At 43.7% G+C, this 13,849-nt stretch overlaps 1 protein-coding gene across 7 annotated transcripts in view; it reads left to right on the top strand.

Annotated features, from left to right (window-relative positions):
- Positions 1-13,849, top strand: part of SLC18B1 (solute carrier family 18 member B1) — a 50,978-nt gene that overhangs the window by 29,754 nt on the left and 7,375 nt on the right. For 6 of the 7 annotated variants that reach the window (XM_053287717.1, XM_053287716.1, XM_053287711.1 and 3 more), the window contains exons 8-11: positions 3,082-3,183; positions 6,666-6,757; positions 8,080-8,175; positions 9,000-9,074. In XM_053287717.1, the coding sequence (XP_053143692.1) occupies positions 3,082-3,183; positions 6,666-6,757; positions 8,080-8,175; positions 9,000-9,074 (365 nt within the window). Of the gene's footprint in view, positions 1-3,081; positions 3,184-6,665; positions 6,758-8,079; positions 8,176-8,999; positions 9,075-11,509; positions 11,724-13,849 lie in introns of those variants that run through there. The other variant, XM_053287715.1, reaches the window with a different exon arrangement.

Below are 13,849 nucleotides of genomic sequence, written 5' to 3'. Positions count from 1 at the left end.
TCAACAGTGCCAGAGCCGCAGGGTCAAAGACGAGCAAAAAACAGTATTCCTTTAAACCTTCCTTCCAAAACAGCCGATGGTAGTGCATTAATGCACGCAAGCGTAAGGGCACACCTGAATCTGGGGATTAGGATGTTCAGTCCAATGGGGGACTGTATACAGCAGAATAGAAACACGCCTGTGCACTAGTTTCGGGGTGTGTGTAGAAAGATCAGTTAAACGGGACACAACAGAACTGATATATAGATTAAACAAAATAGGAACTAAAATGCAACCCTGCCTTACTCCTCTGAAGGTTGGAATCTCTGCAGATAGGTAACCAGACGAATTGCATTGGACCTTCAAAACTGTATTTTCATTCAAGAAGGAAATTGGCAGCAGAAGCCACTTGTCTTAGAAAGGCCTTTCAGACCAAATAGAAAGGTCTTTCAGCTTTTGCCATAGCCTTTCTCTAGAAATAATATCAAACAAAGATTTCATAAAAATAAAGGCTACGTATAGGGCAGGAGCCAGATTTCTGGAATAATTTTCCATTAAAAACTGAAGAGTAAAGAAGGCATGTTCTGTAGTAGAGCATCCTGCATGGAAACCAGCCTGCTCAGGAGCCAAAATGTTATTTTCTATCCAGTCGATCAGCTTGACTAGTAGATGTTTGGCATAAATTTTACTGATTATATTTTAAAGACTGATAGGATGATAGTTTGCTGGTTCCTGAAAGGTTAAAGAATAAGGGTTCTAGTTAGTCAATGTTCCTATAAACAAGTAAAGGTCAAGGGTAACATGTTCTAAAGGTTTTTGGGGTAGATTGAGTATAAGAATATTTGAGTGAGATTGTGAGATGTTCTCAGTTATGCAAAACTTATGCAGATTGTGAGGTGTTCTCAGTTATGTGTGGAGTTAACTCTCCAAGGCCCAGTCACCCAGCTAGCTGTAAAGGTCAAGGGTAGCATGTTCTAAAGGTTTTTGTGGGAGATGGGGTATAAGAATACTTGAGCAAGATTGTGAGGTGTTGCCAGTTCTTGAGAGAGAACTTCATGCCCACTCTCCAAGGCCTGGTCACCCAGCTAGCTGAAACAATTGTATTCATCTTGACCTGTGGTAAGCATAATTACGTACTTCTATATTGAATATTTGTCTAGACATTTTTTCTGTGGGTCAACAATACAAGTAGTTCTGGGGAGCCTAGCTATCAATTCACTACCCTGCTGCTGAGGATAATACCATGCCGCAGTAGAGGATAGTGAATGTTTCAAAAAGGTAACAAAAAACTTCTGACAAAGGTTTTGTGTGCCAGTAATGCATCTTAATGTAGAAAGTCTTTATAGATAATAGTATAGTTAAACTGTTATAAAACAATTGTATGTAATGTTTTTAACATGCTTAATAAGTTTGACTTAAAATAAAATAAAATGCAGCTCTTACCAGTTTAGTTGTTCCTGGATAACACAATTCCTGAACAAGTGCCAGTAATAATGTTGATCCCTGCATATAGATGTGGAGAAATTCAGTGGCTGTTTTTGGACGTGTAAGAAAATATGATCTAGCATAGAAGAACTGGCTCCTGCTAAATTCTGTGGTGCACCTCCTCTCAGGAGTTAGTACCACTGAAAATAATTTGGCATGCACACCATGAGCTGCTGACCCCTGCTGTAAGAATTCCAAGTGCTTAATAACTAAGTTATTGGAATCCAGTGTTCCCTCTAACACGGATTCCCAGAAGTTGTTGACTACAACTCACATAATCGCTAAGTTAAAGCTATTGCAGTTAGGGATGCTGGGAGTTGTAGTCAACGGCATCTGGGAATCCCTCTTAGAGGGAACACTGTTGGAATCATATATTTGCTTCAGAACATATACTTAAATGTATTATCCACTCCAGGCAAGATGATAATGTACAGGTGAAACTCGGAAAATTAGAATATCGTGCAAAAGTCCATTAATTTCAGTAATGCAAATTTAAAAGGTGAAACTGATATATGAGACAGACGCATTACATGCAAAGCAAGATAAGTCAAGCCTTAATTTGTTATAATTGTGATGATCATGGCATACAGTTCATGAAAACCCCAAATTCACAATCTCAGAAAATTAGAATATTACATGGAACCAAGAAGACAAGGATTGTAGAATAGAACAATATCGGACCTCTGAAAAGCATAAGCATGCATATGTATTCAGTACTTGGTTTGGGCCCCTTTTGCAGCAATTACTGCCTCAATGCGGCGTGGCATGGATGCTATCAGCCTGTGGCACTGATGAGGTGTTATGGAAGACCAGGATGCTTCATTAGCGGCCTTCAGCAATTCTGCATTGTTTGGTCTCATGTCTCTCATCCTTCTCTTGGCAATGCCCCATAGATTCTCTATGGAGTCAGGTCAGGCGAGTTTGCTGGCCAATCAAGCACAGTACACTGTATACTTTTCAGAGGTCCGATATTGTTCTATTCTTCAATCCTTATCTTCTTGGTTCCATGTAATATTCTAACTTTCTGAGATTGTGGATTTGGGGTTTTCATGAGCTGTACGCCATGATCATCACAATTATAACAAATTAAGGCTTGACTTATCTCGCTTTGCATATAATGCGTCTGTCTCATATATCAGTTTCACCTTTTAATTTGCATTACTGAAATTAATGGACTTTTGCACGATATTCTAATTTTCTGAGTTTCACCTGTATAATGAATTCTTTTGGCTTTGTTTGGTTGTATACACATATGTTACTGTTATAGGCTGCAACAAAATCAGTGGAGTTTTTTAAATTTTGTGCATACTGTGTAGAAGAACACGCCCTTTGTAATTAAGTCTTAGATTCTCTTGCTTCTGTGCAAAAAGACTACAAACAGATGCAGGAGCATCGTATGTGGCCATACAGTTCTAATGTCCACAAAGACTTCACCATTCATTTCAGCAGTGAAGCCAGTCTGTGTATGCTTTCCTTTGTCCTTGCCACTGAAATCAATGGAAACATTTATGAGATTCTTAATCCCATCAAAGTGATACACTAGACAATGAATTTAGTAAACCAATGTAATATGCTACTTATATGGAATAACTGAGATATTTCCTTTTCTTTCTATAGTTCCATTTGCCAACAGGTTATGTGGGATTAGTGTTCTTAGGGTTAGCCCTCTCCTATTCCTTAACTTCACCATTGCTTGGTTTTCTAAGTGATAAAAAGCCGGTGAGTATGAAATTCCTTCATTATGAGGGGAACTTTGTCTCCACTTGTGGAACTTTACATGTAAGGTAATTAAGCAGGCAGTTCCCAGACAGTCTTAATCACAGGCTTAAAGTTCAATGAAATAAAATGTTTTGAGTACAAAGTAGAGGTTTGACTTAACATTCCTGATGTGAGGATTCCCATGCTACACAGGCACTTTAGGTGGAATATGTGTCCTGGACTGAATGCTTTTACCTCTGCTGTAGTTACATAGGGAGGCTATTGCTAATAGACAGGGAATGGAGAGGGATGGTCTGCCAAGTAGGGGAAATTAGAAAAGAAGTCCATCACAAGCCAGGGAGAAAGAGGAGAAGCTGGTTAGGAGGGCTGGTCCAGAGACTAGGGAGAGAGAAAAGAACAAAGAACCAACGTAGGGACCAAAGGCGGGGGTTGGAGGGCTTTTGTCTGGCCACTTTTATTGGGTAAAAAGGCACTAAAATGGTACCGCTCTGGATTAATGGTTAGCAGGATGGTCTCTAGTAGCAAACAGTAAAGCAATGGGTTTGGGGAGAGCTAGACGAAAAGATGGGAATATCTTGGAAGTAAGGTGTTGGCTGTAGGGATTTTGGTTGGTTGACTCTACAACTTTGAGGAATCCGGGAGGCATGACTGAGTGGTTTTTGTGCCCAGCTCAGTAGTACAGGAATGTGCAAAGATGGGAGGGAAGTCATGACTGCCTTGTCTTGGAACTCTCAGGAGCACTTTTGTCTCATGCGGGAAGCCTTTCTTGGATATCAGGGTTTCCTGTCTGGGCTCCTGTGGGGTAGGCTGTTGTGGCTACACACCTTCTTTAGCTGACTCCCTGGGCTACTCCTCACTTCAGTGATAAATTCTGTTGCCTTCCTGGCCTCCCTCAAACACAGGCAAAGCCAGACTGTGTGCCTCTTTAGGGGCTCCAAGGGGGTGTCCAGAGAGCCACATTTCCAGAATCCCAACACCTCCGCCTTGCTTACTTTTACAAAACTTCTGAAGTACAGCCAGTTGTGATGCTAACTATAAATGGTTAAGACTGACATGCTTCAAAGGCTGAGTGCCTGTTTTGAAAAATTCCTGTTTTTACGTTGGAACACACCAAATCTTATAGGCCAAAGTATGGGTATAAGAGTCCACTTCAGTGAGTTGTCTGGTATTATCTGATCCTGTCAGAAGATGCCAAATAGAGACAGTACAGCTAATAGCTAAGGGTCAAACTTGATGTTTTAAATACATTTGTTGACCCTGAAGGCTTCATTTTAGTTTTGTAATTTGCACAGTGTCTGTGTGTGTGCATGCGTGGGACAGGGAGTGGTGTGGTGCGCAGCAGATCAGAACCATGGCAGGTGGTAGGGGGAACACTTTGTCCCAATCCAGATCACCCACCTCTAGCCATTTACCTCAGGGTGCGGGGGGTTTCCATTAGTGCTAATGGGAGCTCTTCTCCTGGGGTAAATTGCATATATAGATGTGCACAATTTAGATTGGGGCTGTGATGGGAGCAAAGCGCTAAAGTCTTCCCTGTCCCTGTTGTGGTTCTGGTCTGGTGCACACCCTCACACCTACTGTTTACAAAAGCAAAAAGGAGCACTGCAGGGTCAGCATACAGTAATGCCTGGTTCACTCTAAATCTTAGTAACTGTTATAGTTGAAGGGCTGTAGAGGTAGTCCAAGTCTTTCCTTGGACAGTTGCATGTGAGGGTGGTTCCATAGCTCAGTGGCAGAGCACATGCGTTGCATGCATAAAGCCCCAGTATATCCACTTAAGATTCATGGGTAGCAGGGCTGGGAAAGGTATCTGGCTGAAACTGTGGAGAAATGAATTGATGGAACTAAGCAGAACAATGGCTTGACCTAGAGATTTTCTAGATAGCAGTGAATAAACAAAGCTTGCCCAACAAACAAACAGCCCTATAAACAGTGTTTGCAAATAAAAATAATCTGAGAGTTTACAGAGAATCCAGACACTCCTGCAGATTGTCGCCATCTTTTCACAATGAAGGGCAGTAGAAAGTGAGGTCCCCCAGGGATCTGTACTGGGACCAGTGTTGTTTAACTTCTTCATAAATGATGTGGAAGTTGGGGTAAGCAGCGAAGTGGCCAAATTTAGGACCAACAAAAGGAAATATTTTTTCACACAGCACATAATTAATTTATGGAATTCTCTGCTATGGGATGTGGTGGGCCACTAGCTTGGGTGGCTTTAAAGGGAACTTGGACAAATTTACGGAGGACAGGTCTATCAATGGCTACTAGTTTGGTGGCTATAGGCCACCTCCAGCCTCAGAGGCAAGATGCTTCTAAATACCAGCTGCAGGGGAGTAATAGTAGGAGAGAGGGCTGCCCTCATCTTTTGCCTGCAGGCTTCTCAGAGGCATCTGGTAGGCCATTGTGGAAAACAGGATGCTGGACGAGATTGGCCTTGGGCTTGATCCAGCAGGGCTGTTCTTGTGTTTCCTTAGGCACACACCACTGTGAAGTGCTCTTCAACTTGGTGTATCCAACTATAACTTATAACTGCTTTTTTTAGGGCTCCTTCAAACAATGATGATTTCCATACCTAACAATTGCTTTTGCAAGGGGAAAAGCTGGTTGTGCTAGGTGTATGTCCATTATCATTAGTGACTGTATACAGGCAATGTATCTGGGTAGGGAAACTCTAGTGTGCTGTGGCTGCCAGAGGGCACCTTCCTGTTTTATCCCTGTGAAGATAGGGCAGTGGTTTTCAATTTGTGTTCTGGGGAACCCCAGAGTTCCTTGGAGGGTTATCAGGAGTTCCTCGATGAGAAGCTCAGTAATTGTGGACATGGTTCCCAGAAAGGTAGCTTCTCTCCCACTACAGATCTTGCCATTCTGTGCTTAGTCCCAAGAGAATGCTGAGTATATTGCAGATGAGTGCTTAGGTCTGTGCCTGGCCAGTATCCTGTGTGAACTGATGGTTAACCATAGAACATCATGCTCCGGAATCCTCTGCAATATGCAGGTGCTCCTCTGTAGACAAAAGAGTGCCCTAAAGTAAGTGTGTGATGCCGCTGGCATCAGGTTTTGGAATAGCTTCATCAAACTCAGATCATCTAGAACTGTGAGACTGAAGGCAGGGCTTCATAAGTATATAGGAAACTGCCTTATACCAAGTGAGGTCATTGGTCCATCTAGCTCAGTATTATCTACACTGGCAGGCAGCAGCTCCCCAAGGTTTCAGGTAGAGGTTTTTTCCAGCCCTGTCTGAAGATAGTGAGGATTGAATCTGGGACCTTCAGCATGCAAAGCAGATGCTCTGCCACTGAGCTGTGACCCCCTTTGAGCTGGCCTTCAGGACCACAGCCTATTCTGAACGATTGAGCTCCTTTTTGAAATATGTGAAGTGATACTTCAAGGTTACCAAATTTATCATCCCCATTCAATTGAATTAATGCTTTGATTTGAATGCGGTGTTCCTATTTTTTCAGCCATCTCTATGTCTCTTGCAGAGTTTAAGGAAATGGCTGTTAGTCATTGGAGGCTTGCTGTCTGCAGTATGCTATTTTATGTTAGGACCAGCTCCCATCTTACACATTGAAAGGTAATACACGTTTCCTTGATCTCTCTGTCACAGAAAACATACCTGTTCTGTAGCTTTCACATTTGTCAAGGTATCTCTAACCAGGGCCAAGGGTGTAGCTAAAGGAGTGTGGGCCCATTTTCACATAGTAAATACGTGCAGCCTCCCCCTCATGGCAGTGCCCTTGTGGCAGCACACGAATGAGCGTGCACATACCCACCACTCACTCCTTCCACGCTGGCCTCCTTTCTCCAGCCAGCTGCCCGTCCATCTGGCTAGTGCACCCGCTGTCACCTCCACCCACCTCCTGCCATATGACTAGGGGCCCATCCTCTTTCCATCGGCTGAAAGCCCGCTGGGAAGGAGGGTGTATGTGCATTCTCCACTGGGCCACTGGCTGATAAAAGGAGGAATGGGCCTTGGAGCTGGGTGAGTGGCAGAGGCGGCAACAGCGGGAGTCCCAATCAGCTGAAGGGGAGTGAAGTGGCTCCCAGACTGCAGGGGGGCGGGGCTTGGATTCTTTGGACCCATCTGCTCAATTATAGTTCTGCCCCTGACAAGGTTACATATATTCTGCCCTCTAAACAAAGTGTTATACTAAGAAAGCAGAAATCTGCCACCTTGCAGAATTCCTTCTACTTCCTTCAGTCATCTGCTTCAAGCCCTATGACAAGAATGAGTGCTATCCAATTGTATTCTTTGTCCTACTTAAGGTTGGAGATGCTTAGAAATATGCACGTTTTAAAACTATGTCAAATTCACTATTATCTCATTTCACCCCACTTTTCCTCCAAAGAGTGCCAGACTTGCAACAACCTTGTGAAATAGTGAGAGGTCCCAGGTCCCAGTTTCATGGCTGAGGAGACACTTGAACCCTCTCCTGATTTTACTCCTCAATAATATCCACAGTACTATACTGACTCTTTGTCCTTCCATAACAAAATCTGCTTGGCATGGAATATTGGCTTTGGAAGACATGATGTTCTAATCTTGCTTGCTCCCAGGCTCATTGGGTATTCTTGGGCATGTCTTTGGGTCTTCCTCTCAGTTTCCCATCTAGAGTAATAGCAGTTCCCCACAAAGATACTGTGGAGATAAACAAGGTGAAAAAGTGCTTTCAATTCAGCATGTTCTAAAAAGGACGACCAACCTGAAGCTTGGGAAGCCTGTTTGATTAAGAAGCTAGTAATTGCAAAAATGGTGTTTAAAAAGGTGAATACCACTTCAAAACAGTGAGCATGATGCTTTTAGGAAAAAATGTTGCAGAGGACTTAAAATAACTGAATTGAGGCTATTAATAGTGCTGTACCAATATATTTTAAAAATATGTTCTTTTTTTTTAGCAAGCTGTGGCTCTTTGTTCTAATGCTGGTCATGATTGGTTTTTCGCTTGGAATGAGTTCTATCCCAATATTCCCTGAGATACTCAGTTGTGCATAGTAAGTTACCGTTTTTTCCTGCTTTGAACACAATACAATGCTATGCTTTTGTCTGTTTATTGCCAACTAATCAGAATCATATGGTTATCTAGTAGTTAAATAATTGACCACAGGTTGGTGTTGGGATTGTTTAAATATGCAAAACTGATTACTGTGGTATAAGACAACCTATAAATTGGAGAGCTATTTAACAAATACATTGACACATTCCTAAGTATATGAAGTATCAGCATTGTACCTCTACTCACCTTGGCCTGCCTCCAGACTAGTGTTGTAATGCTGTTGTGCTCAGACATTGCACAAGAAAAGAAAGTTTGCTCCAGCTTAGTCCCAAGTGCTAGGGACAAGTTGTGTTATGTTGGCAAGTTGTGCAACAGGATGTGCAGCTTTGCATATGTCCCAGAGAAGGTCTTCCACTAACAGTTATGCATCATTGCAGAGCAACACAATTTGTGCCACACAACTTGCTGCACGAACTGCTTAAGTGTGCACACCTTTCATGGTTTTTCTCTTGCAAAACTGGTCTGGGTGTCGGCCCCTGATACTAACCTCATACACGATGAGGTGTGGTGTTGCAGGCACTTTCTCAAACCCATTTGAAGAGACAATGCTCCCATTTTTTAAACCTTATTTTTCCTGCAGAGAAAGGGGGAGATAGAAAAAGCACCACTGCCTAAGGGCAAGGGAGATCTGCTGTGGATGCTGCTGCTTTATGGTTACTTTACTGTTGTCTTAAACTGCTGGTCTCCAAACGTTTGGAGCAGTTCTACTCTGTATGTACATGGAAATAACAATAAGCTGTTTTTGTGCCTCTCGTTCTGCAGTGAGAATGGATTTGAGGAAGGATTAAGCCTGTTAGGACTGGTGTCTGGACTCTTCAGTGCAGCGTGGTCTCTTGGGTATGTTGAGTCACAGAACGCTTGCTCCGTTTTACAAACCCTCCACCCCTTCCCCATACTAAGCTTGAACACTCCACCTCTTGTTCAGGATCAATAAATAGAAGCAGAGATGATCTAGTTCATGTGGGCTGGCACTGCGCTTGGTCGCTTTGTAAGCATGAACTTAATCACTTGGAGGAGTCAAGGCACTCTGATTATACACTTGACACAAATCAGGCCTTGGAGTGGATGAATGATCTTTATATGCCATCACCACTACAATACAAGCAAAGAGGCCACTCCCTCATCTACTTGCTACCACAGTAGCAATTGTTTTGGGTACACAGTTACAATGAAGGGAGAATCCTTTTCCCCTGCCCTACAACACTTGGCCTAAATTATTGGCACTGTACAAGTTGGTTGTGGAAGAAGGGCTAGGATCTGTGGCTTGGATGAAGAGCCTGTGGGGCTTGGTGGTACAGAAAGTAGGGATGTGCATGAATCACTTCAGCGCCTCTATTTTGAGGTGCTGAAATGATTTGAGTTCCCACGACCAAAACATTTCAGCGGGGAACAAGCAGTCACTTGAACAAGAGGAAGGCAGGCCTTACCTGTCCCTTCGTTGCTGCTCTGCTGCCCCCCGCCGCCCCAGCATGGCGCTGTCTCTCTCAAGTAGCCATGGGCTGTCTGTTCTTACAAGCCATGCTGCACGGGGGCTTCCTGCTTGGAAGGTCCCCTGTTCCCAGCATCCCGTGGCCATCATTGTCACGTAAATGGCATCTGTGCATGTGCTGACCACTCAAAATGGCTCCCGTGTTCGCACATATGCCATTTATGTGATGACAACACTTGTGGGATGCTGAGAACTTCCTGTTCCCATGCAGGAAGCATCGGCACAGCATGGCTTGTAAGAAAAGACAACCCGTGGCCACTGGGGTGGCAGAGCAGCAATGGAGGGGCAGGTAAGACTTGCCTCCCTCTTATTAAAGCGACCACTCTCCGCCCCCGCCCCCCACTCCTCCGCCCCCGGATGTGCACGAAGCGCTCAGTGCACATTCCTAACAGAAAGCTCTGGAAAACTCTTTTATTTATTCTTCAACCCTTTATCTAAACACAATGTAACTGAGGAGTGCAGGGCTGGGTCTGCCATCTCAGCCCTGCTTGAAAGTTAAAGTTAGAGAGGCTTCAGGAGGAAGGGAAAGCCCTGGATCCAAGCTGAGGACCAGGTGTGTGTGTGTGTGAAAACCTTGGCCAACATCCTGACTAAAGTTGCACACTTGCACAATCGACAAAGTTGCACTAGTGCACCATTGTGCCATTGCTCAAAAGTTCCCTGTGAAGCATCTGAGGCATGCCCCAGGTTGCACACCTTGTTGCACAAACATGTTTTGTATTGCATGCCAGTGCAATACTAGTCTCAAATGCAAGCTCCAGATTGGCACAGCTAGCTAGCACAATGTTGTTGCACAAGGGCAGTGCTGGTAAAGATGTCTGCCCCTGTCTTTTTCCCTTAAGAGGGTGACCCTGGGAAACAGCTGTTTTATAGAGAATGCTAGGCTGCTACATTTATTTATACCTCAAATACCTAGGTTGCTGGTTCAAATCCCCACTGGTATGTTTCCCAGACTATAGGAAACGCCTATATCAGGCAGCAGTGATATTGGAAGATACTGAAAGGCATCACCTCATACTGTGCAGGAGAAGGCAATGGTAAACCCCTCCTGTATTCTAACAAAGATAACCACAGGGCTCTGTGGTCGCCAGGGGTTGACACTGACTCGATGGCACGCTTTACCTTCACCTACAAGGTTACCCTTCCAAAAGCTTACTGCAAAATTTGCCATGACACCAAACCTCCCTCTGTTGTTGGTCTTTCTTTTAAAGAAAGTTAGGTCATTGTAAATATCTGCTTTGTTAATTTAAAAGTTCCAGAGATAAAGTAGTGACAGGAGTGCCTCTGACAAAGGGGATTAGCAATGGGGAATATCCCTTCAGCTTGTTTGAACTCGATCTTGCACTTTATGACAATTATTTCCTCTAACAGTGAGCTTGAGTAATCAAGTACCCATCAGTTTTGAAGCAAAACAGGGATGATGTGGTAGACATTTATAGGCTTGTTAATAAAAAGGATTTTTTTTTTAAAGTCCTGTGACCTTCAAAGACTTGGAAGTTTTCCACACCCGGCTTTTAGCCTGCATCTCCTCAGGAATGGAGCAGGCGTGTTCACATATTGGGCAGATTTACCCCAAAGTCCCTGCAAGCTATCAGGGAGCAGTGCACACACAATTCTGGTTTTTCACTGCTCGTTAGAGTGCAACCTGATTTATATCCGGGGGGAAAAAAACCCTACTTTTTGCATCAGGGTGTTTTGTTTTGTTTTGTTTTGTTTTGTTTTGTTTTGTTTTGTTTTGTTTTGTTTTGTTTTGTTTTGTTTTGTTTTGTTTTGTTTTGCATAGCATCGAGTTTGCAGTAAAGCCTCGGAGAAAACTCGCAGTAAAGCCTGCTGTGTGGAGAACTCCTTGGAGATTTGCTGACAATCCCTGAAAATCTGTCCCATTTCAATACTACTTCAGTAAATGGTCAGCAGATGGTGCTGAGAAATGTATGATGTTCTTTGTCTTCTGGATCCCAGGGGAACCGCCACCTGAAAATCCTATTACAGAATTTTGAGGGCACAGAGATAAGAAAATACTAGAGCAATGCATCTCATTATCTGGAGAGAGAATGTCCAGCTTCATTTTGAGCACCAAAGGCAGGAATCCTACCTTTGCTACTACATCTTGTTTTGGTGGTTGTGGGGCTAGGGTTTCCAATTTGGATGGAAGCTTTTCCTGGAGATTCCTCCCCGCCCCACAATATTCACAATATCAAGCCATTGAAAGCTCCAGGATTGCTTTCAGTAGTCACCAGGAGATTACCAATTCCTGGAGACTCCAGGCCAATCCTAGAGGGTTGGCAACCCTAGACTGGAGGTTTCAAGCAGAGGCTGGACAGCCATCTGTCAGATGCTGTGGCAGTTTCCTGCACGGAGCAGGGGGTTGGGCTAGAACTCTAAAGTTCTATGATTCTAGGGGTGAGAACACACTGCTGCCCAATCACTGCTCTGCTAAAAGTCCTCGATCCTTTGGGCAGCTCTTGCTTCTACCCTAGAGGAGGAGTGGGGAAAGGGCCTAAAGAAACTGACCATCAGGCAGACTGTGGGTGTCGTGGTAAGTCCATAGTTGCAGGCAGCTCAGCCATAAAATGTTAAATGTGTCACTCGAATAAAAAGGAAGATGGAGGAGTGGAAGGAGAAAATCTGTTTGCTTAAGCCCCTAGCAACTTAAGAGTATCCTGTAGGTGAAGATTAGGGTTGATGGGATGTACACTTTAAAAAACCTCCCCTACCACCACCACCACCACTCACTGCAACACAACAACGAAGAGCCCAGGTTTGGGGCTGGCAGCTAGCCCTGATCCTGAGACCCTTCACACTTTATAGCACAGTTGAAAAATATTTAGAAAGAGGAGCTACGTTAGCAGAAAGTGTTAAATTAAGCGTTTTGTAGGCTCTCTTTATTTACAATGAAAAAAATAGGAAAAATCATATGAACAAAAGTAAAAGAACCCTTTCAGATGTTTAACAAAGCATCTGTTACATTCAAATGGGTATTTATAAATGTATCAAAAACCTGGTTGTTTCCAAATGCTGGGCTGAATCCAGACCCCTGTGAGTGTAGCTTAGAACCTAAGTTCTTGGACCAAGTGGAAGGGGCAGGCCAGATGGAGTTATGAGTGGTCATCTCAGGCCTCCTATTCTCGTGAAGCCCATGTGCTTCAGGGGAAGGCAGGGAAACAAGACTGATGGCCGTGTAGGGATCTCTGTCTAGACTGTATCAAACCCATGACTGGGCTTTTATGCTCTGAATTACTCATGCATTTCAGTCAAGATATTACCCCACATGTACCCCAGTCAAGATATTACTCCCCATATTACCATCCATCAGTGATGAATGGTGACTGAGGGGAAAGGGATCCACCATATCCTTACTGGCAAGTGTTATGGGGCATCAGTGTAAGCAAGAGCTGGTAAAGGCAATACCATCTTACAGGTGAATGGCCTGCAATGCCTAGAACAAGCCAATAATATTGTTGGCTCATCACTAGCCATTCACCAACTGCATGCTTGCACGGTGCTGCCACACTGCTCCACTGCCTCCCCATGATGGCAACTCTTGGGTGGGAGTGTGTTTTTCTCCCACCCCTACACACTATGGACCTTTGTCTTGCATCATCAAACACTTCTGTGCATATCCTATTTCAGCTTATTTATCTTATGCAAATACCATTTTGAGGCAGTTCCCAAGCTCTGATGTGCTTGCTTCCTTTGTGCCTAGAATTTTGCACAGAGAGAATAACAGGGCCAGAACTGATACCCATGCTCAGTCTACTAACAGAGGAAAGACCACCTTCTTCTTTTAATCTTTGTTTATTGAATTCTCTTCCCAGACATGGTGCACTGACACTGTTGTTCTTCAGGTGCCAGGTGAAGCTGTTTTGTCTAGGGATGTGCAGAATGTTTCGATGTTAACATGTTTCAACTCAAAATGGGCCATTTCAAGTGTTTCAGGCTCGAAACAAAATGTCCTCTAAATAAAAGGCCTGTTTTGAGCTCAGAACAAAACAATCCCATTTTGAGTGGAAATATTTCTGGCACCATTTTGGAGGCCTGTTTTTCCCTTACTGATTGGTTTTTTTTGGCACTGGCTTCCAATTGGTTTGTGATCTCTTTGCTTCTTGGTTGGCTTGTTCTCATA

This window comes from Hemicordylus capensis, chromosome 1 (genome assembly GCF_027244095.1).
Source record: "Hemicordylus capensis ecotype Gifberg chromosome 1, rHemCap1.1.pri, whole genome shotgun sequence".
NCBI lineage: Eukaryota > Metazoa > Chordata > Lepidosauria > Squamata > Cordylidae > Hemicordylus > Hemicordylus capensis.
Note: the sequence above shows the minus strand (reverse complement) of the source record. Positions and strands in the feature narration are given on the sequence as shown.